Raw genomic sequence first — 22,615 nt, forward strand, 5'->3', positions numbered from 1 at the left:
GGGCCAGGTCTGCGGGGGTTGGGTGGTGTCGGTTGCGTGGGCACTTTTATTTTTCCCGAGCGCGTATCCGCGTCTCAGTGAAAGAAATGACTGTTCCCTCAGAGGCGGTGCATCAAGTTCACACTCAAAGCGAAACACACCGCTGTGTCCTTACAGTGAGTCAGCTAGAGTTTAGGTTGTTCCCTCAACAGCACCGGGCAGCCAGACCGAGAAACAAAAACATCCACTTGTTCTTCGCCCACGGCTACATCTCCCCAACCTCTTTATCTTCCCTTTCTCTGCTCACTCCTCCCTCTCCCTTTCTCTTTTCCCTCCTCTACACCCCCCCCATCCTCTCTCAACACTACCTCTGCGCTCTTTCGCTCCAACATGCCAGTCCTGGCCACAAGAGCTGAAAGCTTTTCATGTCGCCTACGTCGCTGTCGAGGATCGTACACTCTTTTCTCTGGGCCTGTTTGAGAACAGGAATGAGGGACGGCTTCCTCTCTGTCGTTTCACCTCTAATCCCTCTAGATGAATAAGTCATGGACCCGTGTCTCTGTTACAAGCAGAGTGCTACTCACTGCCTCTTCATCCCTTCTCTGGAACAGCCGAGGGACTAGCAGAGAAACTTCCCGGTGATACGTAGTGTTTTCTTTACGCCAAAGAGTACCATATTCCCCTACGTGGTTTGCTACTTTCTGCCGGGAGCCATAGTGTTCTGGTCAAAAGAACTGAACTTGTGGCCTCAGCTGGACCAGCGATCTGATTTCCTGATCCATTGCCTCAGGCAAACGCAGTCCACATGGGTTTGAGTCTGGCCCACTGCTCTTTCAGCAGAAATTGTCTTCCCACACGTTCCTGTCAAAAATGTCTTAAAGAATGCCAGAAAAAATATTCAAGAAAAAGTGCAGGAAGGGGGAAATTTGGGAAGTGTTTATCCTCGCGTAAGTAATGATAATTACCTCGCTGGCGTTTTCCGTGTAATACCACAGACCAGGTGTTCTTTTATTTTGTAATTCCCTATGACAGAGATTATGTCATAACCCTAGCATAACAAAACAAAGTTTCCCTGTCTCTTCTGTTTTAACTGTGTTTTGCAAGGTCATATTAGAAGTCCTGTGCTATGTGGAATATACAGCCTTCAGAGAAAGTGGGGAGCATTTTCTGTATTTTTGCATCAGTTTCACCTGAAATGTGACTGGATCTTCAGCCTAACAGTAACTGAAGTGAACCTGATGAAACAAATAAATATAATTACTATTTATTACTAAAAAAGTAATTATATTATAACTTTTCACTTATTGATTGAGCTGATTGATTGAAAAAACTGTGTTTGAGTTGCTGGATGAATCAACTCAATACAGTGTTGTAAAACGTTTTGTTTTTGGTCACATATGCTTCACAGGCTGCTGAAGTATTACGTTTGTAACAGTACAATCTAGTTGGATGGATAAAGTGTTTTGGGTTCTTTTTTTCTCACCCAGAACCTAATAGTGAATAATGAATGTCTTGTCATTTTGAAGTCACTTTTGCTTCACGTAAGAACAGAAGATGTTAAAGGGGCTCCCAGATGTCTCAGTGGTACTGTCACTGCCTCTCAGACTATACCGCTGCATCATTCCAAAAAGGGTTTTAAATCCTGCTCGTGGTATTCCAGCATTGCCTGGGGGTCCCACAGTGGATGGTACAAATTGAACCCGTCTAGGGTTCGTGGGAGGGCTGTTGGTCAGGGTTTTCTTGTCTTATTATGCCTTAGCGACTTATTTTGGTTGGTCACAAATAATTCTCATAGCACTGACCTCTGGTGAAATCCAGAATGTATTTATTTTCTATTTTCTTTTCTGTAGCGGTATTTTACATATTTTAACTCCAGTAGTACTACTGCTGAAACTCACCAGGTTCTACTGAAGAGAGTACTGCCCCATGCGTTCTTCATGTTTGCTATTGGCTGTGTCTGCGGGTTTGGCCCTCTCTCTGCAACCAAGCTGTCAGTCCCTGTTCGACACCTCAGGTCCCACTCTGCTTAGCCCATGTCCCTGGCTGGAGGCATCCGCTAAACCCACATGAGGAGTTTAAGCCTTCAGCCTCTATTCTCTACTGTAGTTTACTTTCAAAGCCAGCGAGCATACAAAGTGGAGTCAGCGCCCTACTTTCCCTTCTCCCTCGAGACTTGACTAACTATTAAACTGGTTTTTATTTTGCCCCAATTAAGCCTCTGAAACAGAGGACAGCCTAACTGAGGCTAAACGGCCCAAACAATAGATTGGTTCCATTGAGCCCCTTGTTCTTAAAAGGGCACATTTCGGTTGAAACAAAGCAAGGCTGACTCCCTGCCATTTTCGGTGAAGAGCTGAGTAATTTGGCGTAGGGTGGTCCAGAGTGCTAAGCTGCTGCTTTTAGTGCCCATGTACTGCTGCAGTATGGGTTTGCTCTTACAACAGAAACTCTTTATCTTTCGCCACTTTGCTGTCCAGTAAACCAGACCCAGGCTCTGTAAGGCCCGCGGCCATCCACATAAAGGAGACCCAGAACCGGTTGTACATGTATTACATTATGTGCTGTGCAATTATCATCAATCAAAATTCAGTATACACGCGGTGACAAACACTAGCCAATCTTGTTTGGATTTCTGCTCTCAGCTCAGAGGACTTGAATTTTGAAACTGTCTGTGGCAGTCGCTGTGAAAGGTTGCTGTGGGTCAGCAGCAGAATGCACACACAAGCTGTCATTCTGCCCAGTGATTCTTTGACTCAGGATTATGGCTGGTTACCTAGCAATGAAAAAACCAATTAGTCAAGGAATAGGACAATGGACACATGCATGTAGGGTAGTCAAAACGGATTGGATAAAACTATTTGCTGATGTGTCAGGGATAGGGGTGTGTCTAATATGTAAATAAAGCATTGCTGTTTTTAAAGATAAAAACCTGCGTGGATACTTTCAGTGCAGACAAGCGGGGGGGATACAGAAATTCGACACTATGAAGCGCATTGCAGCTCTTCGGGTGGTAGATTCATGTTGGAATATGACATCACTTCCTCAATTCATGTGATGCCAACAACACTCTCCAGATGACCTTCAGCTGGAGTTTAATCCTTTGCAGTCTGATGGATTGTTCGTAGAACATTTGAAAATGGTCCCACAGTCTTGTGCCTCTGTCAATGCAGATACCTTTTCCGTGGTTAGAGCTTAGGCTCAGGAGCAGCTTGTTTTCACTAGATCAAGCTATGTATGTGAACAGACATTTTCCTTGATGAAAATCAACAAAGAATGTAATTGAAATTCAACAAATCAAGTAACTGATAAAAGTATCTTAACAGGATTACATTTTATTTTGTTCACAAGGCTGTCTACATAATATAAGCTAAAAGAATGTGAACAGCAAAAAAATATATATATATGTTTTTGGCACACGGATTGCACCAACCTTTTAAATGAGGCCCCCCAGTGAAGATTATCGCCCACTGCTTCCTTAAAGTCACAAAAAAACAGTTAAAAGATATAAAAATTTAAAAAAGCAATCGGGGAAAGAAACGCACTCATCAATTCCTAAACCAAGCTGTTGGTGGTCTGATTATCAATAATATAAAAAAGTGCACCCCTTCCGCAAAAAAAATACATTCTCTCCAAATTTCGTAATGTTTCTCTCCAAATGTTTCGTAATTAGCGATTGTCACCTTGTCTCATAGCAACACCACCACAGCAGGTCTGGGAGAGTGGAGGATGGAGACATGTTCTCTGATGCATATCTTGCCATTATGTTCTGCTTGTCATTACATTGTGAACCAGGGTGTTTATTGCAGGTACCCAAACTGGAGGTGAACACACTCTTCGTCCAACAACCACAATTGAACTCGAAGTCGAAAAGATGCAATTAATCCTTTTTTCTACAACTTACCCAGAATGCTGTAATAACTCTTACCCCTGCATATGTTATGGCAGATTTTATCTCCTGTTAATATACTAGAACACGTTCTGAATATATCCTTTTTTATTACATTTATTTATTGGAAAGTGGGGAAAGATGGAGAGTTTTTTTTCTCTCTAAGTAGGCTGGATTTGAACTGTACTTGTGTACCAGAGGCAGTGGCTTATGTCATTGAACCACTTTTCAGGCCACATAGAACACATACCTAAAAACAAAATATTCTTTGTTTTATAAAGGCTAGCTTCTGGCCAGGACATTCATAACATGTCCTAATTAAGGCCTTAGGTAGAGTTTTGGTGTTCTCAATGGAAAGAGGCACTCCATTTGCACGTGGGATGGTGATGACTAGGAAAACTCCCAGCAGCCAACCCACCAAGGACTCTTAGCATTAACACCAGTAGTCAGTCAACTGTTACTCCAATGAGGTTATGACCTGTCAGTGCCCTTCCCTACCTGATAAAGATCTCCGTCAGTGTGCCTGTGATATGGTAATGTTATGGTAATGACCCCAGCCATTAGTCGTCTCTCCACGGTTTAGAACAGGAAGGTGAAGTCAAAGCTGGGCCTAGTTAGCATAATGGTATTATTAGTCTAACACAACGGTAATTAGGCTGGTTTGTATTCCCTACAGCCTATTTGCTGTGAGAGGGAGCCATAGCCAGGTTTAGCATTTACCATACTGACTAGTGCAGCACAGTTTTGGGGAGAGCCATGACGTTATACCCATCGATGTCAATCTCACCAACCACTACTGATATCTTCCATTAGGGAAATATGACATTTGAAATGAAATATGTTTGCTAATCTGGTGGATTATTAATGGGACAATTGACGGCTAATCAGCAAAAACCTTCACACTAGTAACAGGAGGATAATTAAAAAGAGATGTTTTTTTCCCCCTATATGGTTATCTTCAGAGGACACTAAATTCCATTTATTGCCTTGTCTACGACTTTGTCAGAACTCTATTTGTAGGTGTAATGATTAACTGGGGATTAATTCATTAACTGATTGATTCTTGTGTTTGTAAATCAAGCAATGAAAATGTTTAAATAATGAATATATTCACCCACCCATCCTCCAGTATCACTTCCTACCAGACCCTGCCCCGCAACATGCCAAGCCACCGTGCCCAAGTCGTGCCCCGCTACCCAGAGGGTTACCGGACCCTCCCCAGGAACATGCTGTCCCGGCCGGAGAGTGTCTGCAGCGTGGCTGGCTCCGTCTACGACCGCACTCTGGCTCCTGCCTCCAGTTCAGGTGAAGGGTCTAAAATGGTAGATAACTTTGTGGAAATGCACTACTCCTCCCTTTCCAGAGCAGTCTTTTTTTTTTTTTTGACCACGCCTATAAGGGACAGAACAACCTTTGGAACACAGGGAAGAAATGTAGCATTGCCTTTCTAGCAGTCGCACACTTTGCCTCATTCTCCTTTCATTTGGTATTTCCTTTAATCTGGCATTTGATTTTGCTGTTCATCCTTGCCACTGCTTTTGCGGCGTATGCAGAGATCGTCCGCTGAGCAACTAACCGTCCGACTGTCTCCCCACAGACAAACGGCGGTCCATGCGGGACGACACCATGTGGCAGCTGTATGAGTGGCAGCAGAGGCAGGCGTTCTCCAGGCACGGCCCCCCTCCAGGCCACTACGGCACGCTGCCCAGCCCCAAGACCATGGGAAACATATCGGAGCACCAGGGGGCCGCCCTCTCCATCCCCACCTCGCCCTCCCATGGCTCTCTGGCCCTCTACCACACATTCTCGCCCCCTGGCCAGCAACACCAGGACAACCCGTCTGGCCCGGCCAGGTCCGAGGTGTCTTCGCCGGTGTTCAGGGGCGATCAGACCATGACCATAGACCGAAGGCACCGGACACATCTCAGCAAGGTAACGGACCTGCGAAAGGACCGCTGTCACGTGAGCCAGCTTAATGACCAGGGTTTTCAAACGCCCCGGAAATAAACTGGAAAGGCCCCACATTTGCTTTGAGAAGTAGTTTTTTTTTTTTTTTTTTTTTTTAAATCATCCAATTTATGGTTCCAATTTATGATTTTTTCAAATCATCCGTCTACCAGCTCAAGTCCTTCTGTGTAGCAAAACATCTGGTTGTAGTTCTGGTCTCTCTGACTCTCTTTGACCTCTTCTTTCTTAATAACTCTCTCTCACTCTCTTTCTCTCAGATTTTCCTTCAAATTCTACACACTTTAATACCATATACAGGTGCTGGTCATAAAATTAGAATATCATCAAAAAGTTGATTTATTTCAGGTAATTCCATTCAAAAAGTGAAACGCACCGACTGATATATTTCAAATGTTTATTTATTTTAATTGTGATGATTATAACTGACAACTAATGAAAATTCCAAATTCAGTATCTCAGAAAATTTGAATATTACTTAAGACCAATACAAAAAAATGATTTTTAGAAATGTTGGCCAACTGAAAAGTATGAACATGAAAATACTCAATACTTAGTTGGGGCTCCTTTTGCCTGAATTACTGCAGCAATGCGGCGTGGCATGGAGTCGATCAGTCTGTGGCACTACTCAGGTGTTATGAGAGCCCTGGTTGCTATGATAGTGGCCTTCAGCTCTTCTGCATTGTTGGGTCTGGTGTTTCGCATCTTCCTCTTTTCTGTAGGGTTAAGGTCAGGCGAGTTTGCTGGCCAATTAAGAACAGGGACACCATGGTCCTTAAACCAGGTACTGGTAGCTTTGGCACTGTGTGCAGGTGCCAAGTCCTGTTGGAAAATGAAATCTGCATCTCAATAAAGTTGGTCAGCAGCAGGAAGCATGAAGTGCTCTAAAACTTCCTGGTAGACAGCTGCGTTGACCTTGGACCTCAGAAAACAGTGGACCAACAACCGCAGATGACATGGCAACCCAAACCATCACTGACTATGGAAACTTTACACTGGACTTCAAGCAACGTGGATTCTGTACCTCTCCTCTCTTCCTCCAGACTCTGTGACCTTGATTTCCAAAGGAAATGCAAAATGTACTTTAATAAGAGAACCTAACTCAGCAACAGTCCAGTCCTTTTTGTCTTTAGCCCAGGCGAGACGCTTCTGACGCTGTGTCTTGTTCAAGAGTGGCTTGACACAAGGAATGCGACAGCTGAAACCCATGTCTTGCATACATCTGTGCGTGGTGGTTCTTGAAGCACTGACTCCAGTTGCAGTCCACTCTTTGTGAATCTCCCCCACATTTTTGATTGGGTTTTGTTTCACAATCCCCTCCAGAGTGCGGTTATCCCTATTGCTTGTACACTTTTTTCTACCACATCTTTTCCTTCCCTTCGCCTATCTTATTAATATGCTTGGACACAGAGCTCTGTGAACAGCCAGCCTCTTTACCTATGACCTTTTGTGTCTTTCCCTCCTTGTGCAAGCTATCAATGGTCGTCTTTTGGACAGCTGTCAAGTCAGCAGTCTTCCCCATGATTGTGTTGCCTACAGAACTAGACTGAGAGACCATTTAAAGGCCTTTGCAGGTGTTTTGGGTTAATTATCTGATTAGAGTGTGGCGCCAGGTGTCTTGAATATTGAACCTTTTCACAATATTCAAATTTTCTGAGATAGTGAATTTGGGGTTTTCATTAGTTATTAGTTATAATCATCAAAATTAAAAGAAATAAACACTTGAAATATATCAGTCAGTTTGGAACGAATGTATACATTATACAAGTTTCACTTTTTGAATGGAATTACTGAAATAAATCCAGTTTTTGATGATATTCTAATTTTATGACCAGCACCTGTATAGAACACATACACACCCCTATATACATCTGTAATGCATATACTGCAGTGTCCTCTCTGGGCCAGCCATGTTTCTTTGAAGGCTTTGAGGTTTCTGTTGCCAGGCTATGGTCATATCTGTGTATTTGGTTCAGGTTACTTGATGTTTGCTGTCTTTCAGACCAAGTAAATGAACATGGTGCCAAATGGAAGTCTCTCTCTCATGTTTTCGAGTGAACTAGTTGATGTATTCTATTCCCTCCAGCTTAACGTTGACTTTGTTGGTCTCTCTCAGTACAACTACCCACCTGATCGACGATCCGTGCCAACTGGCATTCCGGTCCAGACCATCACTGTACAGTCACTGCAGGGAAAGACGGTGAGTGAACTAACTGTTTTCACCTTTAGGCTTCCTGCCACCCCCCCCCCCCTTCTCATGTCCTCTCTGCCGTCCTCCCTCTCAGCCAAAATGACGGTAACGCTGGTGGTGTGTTTTCTATGTGACAGACATACGAACGCGTTTATGAGACCAGTATGCCGTGGCGCCTCGCTGTCATTCCATCATCCTGCAAAGGCCGCTGGTGTGGAATTTCAGTCGTGCGTTCTCTCCTCGTTACAATCTCCAGTGTCTGTTTTTATTGGAGGCATTTGTTATTTTTTGTCAGCGTCAGTCACAATTTAATTACGGCAACGGCACTGTCTTGGAGAGAATACGGTGGGAGACGGTGGCACAAATAAAATTGCCTCCCGGCCGTGTCCTCTCAAATTGGGTCGACTACAATCGGCCTCGGAGATTGACATTCTGCACTATTCATTTTATAAGTCTCTGAATATTATTGCAATGGAGTGACGTCCATGGAACGCGTGCAGAGGCTTTGGTGCAGATGAAATTGGTGTGGAATATTTGTCAAGTGATTTTCAAATGATAGCTTTTACTTCACACTGCCGGCTACAACGGTTACTGAATATTCTGTGTAGCCTATATAGAGTGTGGCCCTTCTACAGCCAGAATCAGAGGTTCGATTCCATGAGCCATCTTCCCACTAATTGTAACCACACTTATAAAAGTAGGTCGCTTGGATAAAATGATCTGCATAATGGCATATATGATAACATTTATGATTTGTTATTTTTTTCTAAAACTTAGGTGGAGTGCCTGTTTCAGAAAATCTCTTGATTTGTGCCCACAGACGCTAGCCAGAGACCTGACTTGAAACAACACTGTAATCCACTTCTCAATCATTTCCCAACAGTTGACAGAACAACGTCAGGTTCACGTATTTGATAATTGATGAACACATTGATTGATTGTCCTGTGATCTCCTCCATGCCTGTGCTGCGCCGTGCAGTCAGAGGAGCTGACCCTGCTGTTGATAAAGCTGCGCCGGCAACAGGCTGAGCTCAACAGCATCCGGGAGCACACCGTGGCGCAGCTAATGACACTTAGCATGGAGGGGCCCAACGCCAAGGTCAGCGCCAGGCAGGTGCACGGGCACGCCATGTCATCAGTCGTCTCCGGGGTCTGTGTGTGTGTCCGTGTGTGCGTTCTCACCATACCCTTCTGCCATCAGTGCTAATTTAGCATAAGCCACGCATTCTAGTAAATGCATATTATTGGTTTGCTTCAACCCGTGTGGTTCAGTGAAGTGAGGCTCACTTTTCGTGTGGTTTCGATCCCCTTTCAATCCCTGGCTGTGCTTTGCTCTCCCTTCCTCCATGCTTTGAAATGTGGGACAAGCACAGGAGAGCATTGAGCATGAGTGTCATGTGACTGCTTGCTTGTTGTCCACTGTGGTTTCTCATTTACTTCATGAGCAAATGTTCTGGTAAGTTTGACGGGCAGGGAGCAAATCCACTTGCAACTCCTGGTTTTGCATGGTTTGGGCTTGTTCAGCCATCGATGGGAAATACCAGTTGTTTATTCTTCAGATAACTGCCAAAGCCCCAACAGGAATTCCCTTTATCCTATCACCTTTCACTATCAGCAATCACTTGCTCCACCCTCTTCACTGTTTTCCTTTTACTGTCTTATTCTCTCTCTGACTCTTCACCTCCCTTTTGCTGCTGTTTGGTGTTAGAGTGAGGTCCTGTCCCATCACCTTCAGAGGAATCTCATTTATCTGGACAGCCAGGTGAGGAGAACTGCTTTCTCTCTGGTCGCTTTTCTCTGTTTAGAAGGATAAGGTCTTTCTTGGTGTTGCTTACAGTCCCAGTCACTCTCTCTCCATCGGCCCGGTTTTATCTTTAAATGTTGGGGCCTCTTTTGTTTTGTCTCCTTATCAAATTAAATTTGAGTTCTCTTTATGTCCTGGAGCATAAACTGTATACTCTGCAAAATATGGTTATTGGGTATATCTGCAGTCCCATTGGAGATGTTTTAGGCTAGCTCAGTAAAAGAAAATGAAAAAAGTTGAAACAACTTTTCTTGGTGTGGTAATGCTGCCCTAAGATAATACTCTTGCTTTAATGTTTCTTGCTCTATGGTCCCTGGAGAATTGCCTTTATTAGAATTTTTGGGGATCCATGCCTGCTTTAAGAGCCAACTTAAAGCAGTAATCAGCAATTGAAACAATAACATATACCCTTTACCCAGCCCCTGATTCTGTAAAAGGTTGGAGGGTGCTGGAGAAATGTAATCACTGAAATGTATCAGAACTATGCATGTAAGGACTGACCATGATATTGACATTAGAGTTTGAATCTTGTTAGGTGGTTTGTTTACTCTCAAATATTTTAGTAAAAGAAGTGTATATTGTGGATGGATTACAACTGATAAACTAAGGTCATGAGACATTGCTCAGTTACACTCGCCAAGAAGCCTGCCTGTGACAAGATGGCCACCGGTGATGCCGGAAGTATACATTTTATGACCAGCACCTGTATACAAACGTCTGGTGCTTCTTAAATCACTGGACAATTGTCATTTGTGTTTAGGTTCAAAAATAGATTTAGAAACTCCAGACTACGTCTTTAAACTTCTGAAGATGAACAGAACCTTGAGGCATGTCGTGTTCTCTCATTAAGTTTTTAGCTCGACGAAGTTGCACTTGTATTTAGTCATTCATGTCATTATCATAATTAAATTAAAACTGTATAGTTACACCCTTAGGGCTTTCAGGTGGAGTAGCTGGGCCTAGCCACCGAATGCTCTGACTAATGCTCAATCAAGCATAGCTAATCGGGGCAGACGTCTAAATTTGGAGTTTATTTTTGGAACTGGCTCTATAGTTTAGAACTGGGTTCCCATGATGGTTCAATTATTTAGTTCCTTTTCCTGAAAAGGTCACCGGCAGAGGGAGAAACCACTCCGTGGGCACATGGGGACGTTACTTGCTGACTCCACTGGTTCCAATTCTGACCACTTCAACCAAACGTGAAATGATTTGATCCGCCATTTCAAAGACTCACTGATCAGGACAGGCAATTTCACGGCAGTTACGAATGAACTTTAGCTCGTCACCTCTCTCCTTTTCCTTGTCTGTAGGACTGATTTCACACAACCTATTTGTTGTTCGTTTTGGTAGTTATTGGCTTTTGTTTATTTAAACAATGGGATTATGAAAGACAAGACACTGTCTGCCCTGTGTCGGCTAAGAGAGGCAGTCTGTCTTTTCTTTTCATACTGCTGGTAAAACATTTTTAACCTACCTGTCCTACATGTCTACCTCACGAGCAGGATGGGTTGTGGGTTTTTATGATTCTGTTGGGTTAAAGCTGCTGGTTCAAGTCCCATTCCAGCAACTCCGCCTTCTAACCATTATTACAGTCTGACAACTTCTATATTGTTGCTTTCTCTGGACCCACCTCTGTTGACTAACAACGATATTGTGCTGTTTCGTATTGTCGTCCCCCTCGCCAAATTCCACATCGACCAGACGAAGGACAATGAACCGTTAATCTTCATGATTCACACTATGATCGAGAACTCAGCTCCACGGCCTCAACTTTACCAGCAAGTAAGGTCCCTTTGGCAAGTCAACTCCACGTGTCCTGCCCTCCTCCTCTCTCCATCACCGACCGTCTCCCATTCGTTTGCACCGGATGCCGTCAGTGGATTCCAGTCTTCCCGTTGCCATGATCACAACATTGTTTGGTTGTCATGTTGTTTTGACCACAGCGTGTCTTTCATCCATTGCTGTTTTTTTTTTCTTTTTTTTTTCTGACCACTCGAGGTTGGAATGATGTTAGCACTGCTCATGGTGGATGCTACATAGCCGTGCTCATCTTCATTGTAACCTGACCGTGTTGCTGTTGTCAGGTTTTATGTGGTACTATAAACCCATGTTCCTGCCAATGCCAATGCTGGTGATGGATTTTATCCCTCATGTTCTGTACAGTCCCCAGAGCACCTCCTTTTCCATGTGTCTTAGTATGTTCTTTCTGTATGCATGGGGGTACAAAAGGCGCTCAATGCAAAATACTTAGATTATCTTCAATAGAATAACTTTGTTCTTTTGGGAGATGGCCCATTTCCCATCATATCACAATGAGTCAAGGGGGTGTTTATTTTTAGCTGGGGGAATTGACCTGCCGAGACTTAGGTGGGTTTCACAGTCTGGCCTTTAAACTGTAGTCATATTGCTAGTCCTCTTATATTCTGAAGATATGACGTATGCCCACTTTAAAAAAATTCTCCTCATATCTTTCCTCGCCTTTTTGTCATCCCAGGGTTTGAAATCACCTGCCTGCTTCTTAACTGAAGTAGTCAGGAGTGGGGGCAGTGGGGGGGGGGTGGTCTCGTGAGGACCGGATTTAGCCCTTTTTAGAGGCTTTCATTAGTCACGCCACCTCCAGCCATGTCAGAGCGCTCGGGGACGGTAATGAAGAGAACGCCGGGGGGACGGTAATTACTGTGGCGCGGAGCTTTCAGCACCGAGGACCAGCTAGCCAGCCAGTTCCACCGCAGCCATCAAGCCTCTCTTAAGGCTCTGTGTGTGCTTGTGTGTGTGAGAGTAAAAACCACCTCCTCCAGTCCCCAATGACCTGCTGATGCCAGCTTTCTGCCCTCTCGTCCAGCCTCTTCACAGCCCTGCAGCCTTCATCCAAATGAGTGTTATCAGTGCTGCTGCTGAGGTGGAAAACACAGGCTGATTTCCCAGCAGAGTGGCTGACACTCCTTATTAGGAAATGGAAATTTGGCCTGGAGTTGTAGCCAAAGTGTTATAAAGTCGTGAAAAGAGAAGGTCAATGAAATTGCATGAATGGCTCCATTTCATCCACCCTCTCTCTCTTTCTTTCTCCCCTTCCGTCTCTTTTGGTTCCTCTCCACCTGCGGTACTGTTAGAAGGGCCCCAGGATTTACCATGAAAGCCATATCACAGTGACTAAGCAGAGCATGGGTCTGTCTCAATACTCCAGGGTTCCCCTCTATTCATGTCTGTTCATGTGCATGTGTTCGGAAGTCCCGATAAAGCATTACAGTGGCCTCAGCATCTACCTGATATGTGCTTTCACCCTTCCCGGTTCTTCACAGAGGAGACTGGTGGACTACCGGGAAGCACCCTGTGTCCTCTGTTAGCTGCAGCTGGTCTCGTCTGTCCCCTCTTCATTCATCTCTAAAAGGTTTCTGTTTTCAGATGAGCCCAGAAGACTACAGGGAAAGCGTCTACAGCCACCCGAGGCCAGAAGATGTCGACACAGATGTAAGAGCATCCTTTTTTCATGTCTAGGTGGTGGTGGGATTCCCATACTCTTTCATTTAGTCCTTACGCAGTGGTCTTCCTAGACGCGGATCTGAGGGTTCGGTTAAGCTAATTGAAAAGTTGTTGTCACCTCTGTCTTGGAAGTTGAGGACTGTATGCGTATTTAGCACACGCGTCTGTCTCTCTTACCGCAAACCGCGTTTGTGGATGTGTGTTTCAGACCAAGCTGAGTCGACTGTGTGAGCAAGACAAAGTGGTGCGGACCCAGGAGGATAAAGTTCAACAGCTACACAGAGAAAAGGTGACCAAACCACGGTAGACACACAGCACCATCTCAAGCAGCAGTAGAGAGAGAATCAAGACCAGAGGAAGGAGATGTCATGCATTTAATAGTTACTCCAGTGCTACTGTACCCAACACATCTACTATATAGGGGGTGGCAAAGACACAGCGCTGGGAACTAGACTTCCCTCAAAGCACTTCTCCGTCAGACAGCAGCCCCAGCTCGCCCCCTGTTGGCCTGGGAGTGGCTGTACAGCCCTCAGAAGGCAGAGGCTATGACGACGGATGTAGTTGGCCATGTTCCTGGTTCTGTTGGGGGGGGGGTCTCTGCCTAGTTGTCCAACAAACGTCACCTGTTCTCACCCGTGTCATTTCTTTCCCCTTTGTTCTTGGTTGTGGTCGTCTTTCCGCTTCACATTCTCTCCATTCCCTTCCTCCTTCTTTATTTGTCTTTTTTGGTTGATTGTCTCCTTTTTTTCCTCCTCTCTCCCGTGTCTCTCAAGCACACCCTGGAGACTGCGCTGCTGTCTGCCAGTCAGGAGATCGAGCAGAGCGCGGACAGCCCTGCAGCCTTACAGAGCCTCATACAACAGAGAGACGTGCTGCAGAACGGGCTGCTCAGCACCTGCAGAGAACTGTCACGAGTTAACAACGTGAGTACACACACACATTGTACAGGTGTTTGAACTTATTCACAAGAGCAGCTTGACAGGTTTTGAGAACTCTCTAGGCTAAATGCTGTGGTCCACCGTGTAATTATATGTCTGGATGTGACACACGGTTGTTCCTCAGGAGTTGGAGCGATCATGGAGGGAGTATGACAAACTGGAGTCAGATGTCTCTCTGGCCAGAACCAATCTGTTGGAACAGCTAGAGGCCCTGGGCAGCCCTCAGGTAAGACACGGACCCGCCGTCAATCTCTCAGCCACTCTCACACAAATACACAATAGTCTCCATCATACTGCTTGTTTTTGGTGGTTTTAAGCTAGGTGTCTGTATAAGTACTTGGTGACACCTACTGATCTATAATAGGCTTTATGAATTTAATGACTGATGACAGAGAGGGTTCCTTATGTTTTGTTACCTTACGCGAGCAGACAGAGCCTCCCAGCCAGCAGCATGTCCGGATTCAGAAGGAGCTATGGAGAATCCAAGACGTGATGGAGGCTCTGGCCAAGAACAAACCTAAAAGGACCTCTGACACTGGTGAGAGGGCTGGGTGGAAGGACTACAAAACAGTCCCTTGTTTTCCCTAAGATAAGATGTTTTTTTGTTAAAGCAATTTCAGAAGTTCATGTTCATTGTATTTTTCTACAGGTTTCTTTGGCTCCAAGCTCCTATCAAACATACACAAGAACGAGGTGAGTTGGTTACTTGTAGTGTGTAGAAAACTCTTAACCAGGCATCCAGAAATATCCGCACGACAGATAATACATAATTAGCGCAGGGTCACTGAGAATGGATTTAGAGCGTAGCCGTTCAGTGAGAGAGGCACTCTGCAACACTGGAGTCTGTGGTGTTGAGACATTGACCCGGCAGAGTTTCACCAACGACTTTCTCTCTTCCCATGCGGCAGCCGTTGACCTTGTTGAGGTCACTCTGTCCTGTCCAGGAAAGGAACCCTGTGCCCCCACGTCCGCCCCTCCCCCATTCCTACGACTCAACCGAGCGCCCTCCCGCTGTCCCCCCCCTCCCCTCACCCTCGGGCGCCAGGTCGATCGCTCACGCGAACGACACGCGCAAGCCCGGCCAGAGGAACGGAACACACAGTGTAAGGCTGACCCACCCCTGACCCTTCAACCCTGTTCCCGCATCATTATCACCACTTAACATGTAACGCTGACCTAGGTGTCAGTTCACCTTCTCCCATTTGTAACCTCACCGTTAGGGTGAGACGGTGAAAATGTTTCTAGGAGCCACTTCATCCTCCATACAAGACCATCCTCTGACCCTTCAACCTCAAACCCCCCCCCCCCCCCCCCCCTTCGATCTTGAATTGCCATCATGGGTGACCCTTGTGAAAAAAAAAAATATTTGCTTGGAAACCATTTCAGTCACCCATTTGTGTGACATCCTGCCGCTTTTACCCCCCCCCCACCCACCGGGAATGTTGATGCATTCACCCCTTTGGTTTCACACCTCAAGCTGCTCTTCGTTTTGGTTTGCTCTAGTTTCCATGGAAGCGTGTCTCATTCCATTCCACTTTTCATTCCGACAGTGTCTGAGTGCGGTGTGTCACTTAGTTTTGAGCTTCCAGTGAACCGTTTGCTTATTTCCCTGCAATTAACCATCCGTCACACACATCTTAACCTGTTCGTAACGTGTGTGTGTTACAATGTGTGACTCCGAAACAGGGGCCTGATTACCGACTTTACAAGAGTGAACCAGAGCTGACCACCGTAGCCGAGGAGATGGACGATGGCAATGGAGACGACGGCGACAAGGACAGAACACAGACGGAGAAGGTCGCTGACAAGGAGTCTACAGCCACTAAAGGTCATTTGCCGTCTCTCAACACCGTCCAGTTTGTTCAAGCTGCCATTGTCAAGCTGGATGGTGGCTAGTTTCAAAATGTTTTGAATTTGCTTGACTCAAGCAGTAGTCTGAATTTCCTATTGACTCCACACACGCAAGGTGTAATCAAAGAGAATGCTGTACATGTTTGGTTTTAAACGAATGAATTCATGGAAAGTCCCGGCTGACTGATGTAGTGTCCCACCCTCTCAGTTCCATTAGGAGTGCCAGTCTACCCGGTGGGCATTGTGCCTCCTAGGTCCAAGTCTGCGTCGAGCCCCCCAGAGTCTTGCACCATCGCCTCGTACGTCACACTGAGGAAGACCAAGAAGCCCGACCCCAGGACTGTAAGCACTCTGACCTCTGCACTTGTTTCTGTACACACGGTCCATTCATGCAATAGCCGTGACCGCACGACCACAGATTCACGCTCCTCTGCTCCCCCGGCAGGACCGTCCTCGCAGTGCGGTGGATCAGACGGGTGGCCCGGGAGAGAGGGAGAGCGGTCGAGGGCGAATGAGCGTGGAGGAGCAGCTGGAGAGGATCAGGAGACACCAGCAGGCCTCACTCAGGGACAAGAAGAGGAGCAGCAGTTGCATCTCCCCGTCACGCTCCCCCTCCTTCTCCAAGGAGAACCCCTTCTTCACGCAGGCAAGTCCCTCTTCTGTTCCGCGGAGTGAGTGTGTTTGGGGAGCAGCCGGTGGCAGGTTTACGAAGATAGTTGGTGTGTTCCCAGATTTGTGTGTGTGCATTTGTGTGTGCGTTGCTGGACCACGTTTCCCAGCATTTAGGGTCTTGAAAACGTCCCAGTTTTAGCTAGACCTAGTTCTCTGGTTTTGTTTCCGAGACCGACATCACGACTCATGGTAAAGAAAAAGAAATTGAATGTATACCCCATCAAAACCGGCATGTTTATGTATTGTGTGCTCCACAGGTGAGGCGGGAGGAGGCGTTCTCCACGGACAGCCAGGAGCTGGAGGCGGCACTGCAGGACCTGGAGGAGGTCCGAGACAGAGTCACAGAGCAGCTGGAGAGGGACCGTACCGCGGCCGTGGAGCTGGAGAGAGACCGAGCGGCAGAACTGGAGCTGGAGAGAGACCGGGCGGCTGCGGCGGCGGAAGAAGAGCTGGAGAGGGGCCGAGCCGCCATCGAAAAGCTGGAGAGGGACATGACCGAGGTGGCTGCTGCTGTGGAACAAGAAATGGCCCGTACTGCCCTGGTTGTGGAAGGGGAGCTGGAGAAAGGCAGAACCGCGGTGGACGAAGACCGGGCGGCCGTTGTTACGGAAGAGGAGCTGGAGATGGACCGGGCAGCGGAACTGGAGCTGGAGAAGGATCGGGAAGCGGTGGCCGCAGCGGCGGAGGAATTGGAAAGAGCTAGAGCGGCAGCCGACGAGCTGGTCCGAGCGAAGACTGCGCCGTCGTCGGCTGAGGAGCTGGACGTCGACAGTGCCTCATTGGTGGAGCTGGAGATGGAAATCACCGTGGTTGAGGAGATTTGTTACAGGGCCGAGGAAGTGGACGTCATCCCAGTCCGCAGGCTGCTAAGTCTGGAGGAGCCACAGACCCAGACGGAGCGCCCCGGGGTGGGCACTGAGGTACAGCCGAATCCCTTATCACACAACACCATTGAGCACAATGAAAACCCTGGCACAAAGTAGTTTCTGATCACTGAATCCCTGGGGCAAATAGTATTGTGCAGCATGTATTTGTATGGTTAGAAATGCTCTTAAATCAAAGATGCTCCTACCTGAGGAGTCAAGACAAAGCTTCATCAATGTCCCAAATACTTTTTGACCTCATGAAACGACTGTATGACTCAGAGCGTACAAAGGATGCACACTCTTTCACTAGAAGATAAACTTGTTCATACAGAAAGCAGAGACTTCCAACCCATTCCCATGGACCCATTCCCTTTTTGCTGGACTCAGTATTGCGACTATTTCTGGTGGATTTTTGAAGCATACATCTGTGCATGCTTTTTGGGGTATTATAGGCTTATAAACCCCTTGGGCAGTAAAAGAGTAGGGGTTTCCACGATTCTCTCGTCTTTTCACTTGACAAAAAAAGTCAGTTATTGTCACCTACATTGATAGTTATATCAATGTCATTCACGAATGATAGAAAAACGAATGTTTTTGTGCGCTGAAATGAAGTAGCTTTGGCATTGTAATGTTCATCTTCAGTCTCGCTAGCAATTGCTCAATTCTTATGACTATTCCAATTAGTAAGTTAGTGGATACTAGTTACTACTATTACACAAAGTTCATAGATGTTATTCGTGGTGGAGGTAAATGTAGTAAGAAACGTTAGTCAGTTTAACTCAATACTTAATGGTGTCTAGCGACTGGGCAAATGTATAGCACTGGTTAAAGGCGTATTGGTTAAAGATACTGATGGATACTTGGGTTAGAATACAGTGAGGGTAACAACAATTATCACTTTTAATTGAGGGCCGGTTGAACTAGGCTTGCCTGGTTCCTTTTCTTGTAGTGTAGTAACACTAACCATATGTCACTCTGGATAAAAGATTATTCAAATGCAGAAACTGAAGGTTCCAATAACATTGAACTGAGAGTATTTCTGAGTTTTAGTGCCCAACTAGCTGTGTTCATATGTTGGCAGCTGCAGATGCCATGTTATTACACTGACTGGCCTCTGGTAGATTTCATTAATCTGATCTCAAACGCTAATAGAGGCTTTGTGGGCATAAGAAGGATCCAGGCTGGATTTAGGGGGCCTGCCTCCAGTACTCAGTCCAGCTGCGGTGACTCACTCAGGGCTACGGAGAAACCTCATGATCTGACGATGAAGATCAGAACGATGAGGCAGTTGGGTCACTCAATTGTAGTCCATGAAAAAATGAAATAGCGACAGCCCCTTAAGAATACTGATTATATCAGGACCTTACTACCGATTACATTTCTTCAGATCAACTGAATTGGTAGCGGTTGATGACTGCTATCATGCTCATGTCCATAGTTCAATGGAGCATCACATGTTCCTGTACCTCCAGAGCACAGCCTAGGTAGCAATGAGTGTGTCTGTGCTGCAGGTTTCTGGGACCCACAGGGCGGCGATGTTGGATCACAGTGCCGATACCCGGTACGAGTGGAGACCCAGAGAACCGCTCCCCACTCCAGGCAGCGCCTCAACCCAAAACAGGTGAGGCTGATAGAGGCTGGCCACAGCAGTATCATTGCCTCTTCGGACTCCCCCTCCAATTTTAAACAGATCAGGGACTACCCTTAATGAGAGCAAACAGGAGCAAACACTGTATTTTCTAAGTATTGGAATAAGGACTGACAGAAGAGATGTGACTGTTACAGTTTGCCGACCGCATTGTCTGAAGGTCGGACTCCTGGGGAGAAACCGGCGGAGCTGAAGCAGGGCGATGTGCAGGCGGAGGCAGCGGTAAAGGAGATGGAGAACCAGAACGATATTGCTTTGTCCTACGACCTACCAGCAGGGGGAGCCAAACTCAACAACAACAACATGATGGCGGGTAAGACAGTGCAGTCAGTACATGGCATTCTTAATGAAGACTTGCCAACCATTATGCATTTTGCAAAGCATGCATGCAGTTCGAGGTCAAGGTACCCTGGTGTGATACTAAGATTGATGCTACCTGTATTTGAGGATAGAGGTTGTTTTTTTTTGGTTTGTTTTGAAACAAGCCTCCTGTGCATCTGCACTCGCAAAAATGCAGGCTTCTGTCAGCCTTGCTTTGTTTACACTCGTAAAAGGTACCCACACTGTCAGTGTTTCTGCCCCTCAACTAGTGTTTATGTAGTTTTGGCCCAATGCACAATCTGATCTGTACAAGGGTACTGGTTTTCCACTTAGCAGAGGGGGTTAAAATATGTCTTTCAAATTAATTTCCTCAAAGAGTTTGTTTCGTCACAACATCCAGCGACCAGTCGAAGCCAATTCATCTGGTAGCTGAGAAGGAAAACAATGGATTAAGTTAGAGATGCAGAACCAGCACATTTAGGCTGTGTCCAGTTTTTTCACTGTCCAAGTAAAATCCATTGCATTTTCCGTTCTCTGTTGCATAGAGTAACTTAATTATTTGTAATTATCTCAAGATATAACAGCGGAAGAGTCAGCTCACCTTTTCATTATGCCATTGACATCCAAAAACTGTAATCCTAAACAATTATCACCACTGGAAAAATTCAGTCAGGAATCCACAATGTTGATAAGTCTAGTGTTTTGAATAACTTATTTTATATAATTTAAAACTTGGTTTCAGGCAATGGCATTGACATGGTTTCAAACTGGTCTTCCAGTCTAGGATTACAATAGCTGCGTCAAGTCAGACATCATAAGTCCCTCAACACGTCTTCAGCTTATTCCAGAGCAGCCAATTACAAATAAGTGGCGACAGTCAACATCCTACAACTCCCAATTAGTCATCTTCTCCCAAAATGTTTATTAGGCTGAAAAAGGCATATGCCTATTTGGGCGGTGTGTTGCCATGCTGAAGTGCTACTCACATGAACTCCCAATGATCACCAGGTTTGTAAATGATTGGATTAATGAGTGGGCTAACTGATGGTTGACTGCTGAACGTCAAAGCACTCACGTATGTGCCGCACGTTTGCCCTGTGTGTGTCATTTGCAGTGAAAAGCCTGCCCTCTCCGCCCCAGCCCCCCTCCTCATCCCTTTCTCCTCCACCTCCTCCTCAACTCAGTGATGGATCCCACTTCATGTGTGTGTAGACCAGTTGGTTGGCTGAACTACACTCCGTAAGATACTTCTGTCCTTCACCTACAACCCTGTACCATTGACCTCCAGGTCGTTCCTCTCAAATGTCTGTCTGGATGATAAGTCCCGCCTTGCAAACTGTTCATTCTGACAGTTTAGAATTCATTCTAGGATAACAGCAAGAAATTAAGAGAGACCACCGATTTTAGCCTATTGAAGTAGACTGAGCATGTATCTGCCTTCCCTAATGACCTGCTGGCATACCTGAACCTCATTCAGACTGGGATTAGCGGTGGTATGTCCAAGACAGAATGATAATTATTTCAGAGCTCTCCCATTTTTGTTGGGTGATCATGTGACCTTTGTCCCCCTCTATCATTTGCTCTCATTTTAGAAACGGGGGGGGCTTGCAAACCTTTTTATACTGCATGTGCTCATCAGTCTGGTCTCGTCCTTGATTTTGCCTCTTCCCTCTTCTTTTCTTCCCTCTTTCTTCCTCTCTTCCCTACAGGCCAGATGTTGACCTTGGTGAGCAGTGACTCATGAGAGGCACCAGCCTTGAGACCTAAGATGACATCCTACAGTGGAAAAATGGCACCAGCGAGCTTTCACAGATCGTACCCAGTAGCTCTCTGTACAGGAACGACTGTAGCCAGATAGACAGTTATACAGACAGAGAGGACTAGCTCCTCAGGCCTGCTCTTAGTACTGACTGTCTACAGACGAACTGTGACATCAAATTCTCATTCACATACAGAGAAATGAAGACAAGGTAATATTATCCGAGATATAATAGTGATAATTTTTTCTTTGAGATACTTTTTTGTTAAGAATTATTATTAGGTGTTAAATGAAGCAGCGGAAAAAAGCATACACATTGGACATATTACAAATGCCTTGCCAGCGCACATCCTTATGACAAATCAAAAATGTTTTTACTATTACTAATGGTATTATGATGGTCTGGTGGTCATGTCTGTGAGGGAGTGCTGAGGATCAATTAGCTGAGTACTGCTTTGAAGAGATACTGTACAGTTGTAAATAAGAGCACTAGATAAATATGTCTGTCACACACTATGGAGAGGGCCAATCACCAAATCAAGACATGAATGCAGTGCTTTATTAGGAGCAGGTGGGGGCGCCAAATATGGTCATGTGTTGTTTTTTTTACGGTTTTTATTCCAATTCCTTTTCGTCTTAACTTGAGGGCCTAAAACCTTTTTTTCCCACCTCTTTTTCACTGCACTGTCCCTTGTTGTTTTTAATCAAAAGCCTGTTAAACCACATTTGTATAGAAATATATGAAACATAAAATTAACTACAGATTTTTACTTCAATAAGGTGCCATTCTATTGCTGCTGATGGACAGAGTTAAAATATTTTAATGAGGTTGTGTTTATTTATATGTCGGGACATTGTGATCTGGTCGCCGCCGACAACCACACATGAATGTCCTGGGTTAGAATCAATCTGCTTCTCTGTTTTGTTTTATATTGCTGAGATATATATGTATAAATTACATTTCAATATAGAAAAGATTTTTTATGAGATTAGGGTTGTATGTTAGATTCTATCTGGTTGTATGGAGTCCTGGAGAGAGAAGAGAATAGTACATGTATAAAGCAATACACAGATGTTTTGTTTATCCAGGACTTTAAATATAATGTACATAATTGTAAAGTTTCATTGTGTAAATGATGTACACCGTAGAAAGAGCCGAACAGAACTATAAGAGGTTATTATTATTAGAGTCAATATGCAAAATGGTCAAATCCCATCTGTTTTATATCATGTGAAATAAATGTTAATGTTCTTA

At 45.4% G+C, this 22,615-nt stretch overlaps 1 protein-coding gene across 14 annotated transcripts in view; it reads left to right on the forward strand.

Moving 5' to 3' along the window:
- plekha5 (pleckstrin homology domain containing, family A member 5) overlaps window positions 1-22,615 on the forward strand; it is a 151,241-nt gene extending 128,626 nt beyond the window's left edge. For 5 of the 14 annotated variants that reach the window (XM_034289981.1, XM_034289985.1, XM_034289991.1 and 2 more), the window contains 21 exons: window positions 4,995-5,170; window positions 5,463-5,797; window positions 7,947-8,030; window positions 9,001-9,171; window positions 9,730-9,783; window positions 11,527-11,607; window positions 13,228-13,293; window positions 13,514-13,594; window positions 14,079-14,228; window positions 14,368-14,469; window positions 14,673-14,781; window positions 14,893-14,936; window positions 15,152-15,346; window positions 15,930-16,071; window positions 16,303-16,436; window positions 16,540-16,740; window positions 17,024-17,686; window positions 19,144-19,253; window positions 19,418-19,593; window positions 20,716-20,840; window positions 21,311-22,615. In XM_034289981.1, the coding sequence (XP_034145872.1) occupies window positions 4,995-5,170; window positions 5,463-5,797; window positions 7,947-8,030; window positions 9,001-9,171; window positions 9,730-9,783; window positions 11,527-11,607; window positions 13,228-13,293; window positions 13,514-13,594; window positions 14,079-14,228; window positions 14,368-14,469; window positions 14,673-14,781; window positions 14,893-14,936; window positions 15,152-15,346; window positions 15,930-16,071; window positions 16,303-16,436; window positions 16,540-16,740; window positions 17,024-17,686; window positions 19,144-19,253; window positions 19,418-19,593; window positions 20,716-20,813 (3,172 nt within the window). In that variant the 3' untranslated portion in view covers window positions 20,814-20,840; window positions 21,311-22,615. The remainder of the gene's footprint in view (window positions 1-4,994; window positions 5,171-5,462; window positions 5,798-7,946; window positions 8,031-9,000; window positions 9,172-9,729; window positions 9,784-11,526; window positions 11,608-13,227; window positions 13,294-13,513; window positions 13,595-14,078; window positions 14,229-14,367; window positions 14,470-14,672; window positions 14,782-14,892; window positions 14,937-15,151; window positions 15,347-15,929; window positions 16,072-16,302; window positions 16,437-16,539; window positions 16,741-17,023; window positions 17,687-19,143; window positions 19,254-19,417; window positions 19,594-20,715; window positions 20,841-21,310) is intronic. The other 9 variants (XM_034289982.1, XM_034289983.1, XM_034289984.1 and 6 more) reach the window with 9 other exon arrangements.

The sequence above is a fragment of the Esox lucius genome, chromosome 23 (assembly GCF_011004845.1).
Source record: "Esox lucius isolate fEsoLuc1 chromosome 23, fEsoLuc1.pri, whole genome shotgun sequence".
NCBI classification, from domain to species: Eukaryota; Metazoa; Chordata; class Actinopteri; order Esociformes; family Esocidae; genus Esox; species Esox lucius.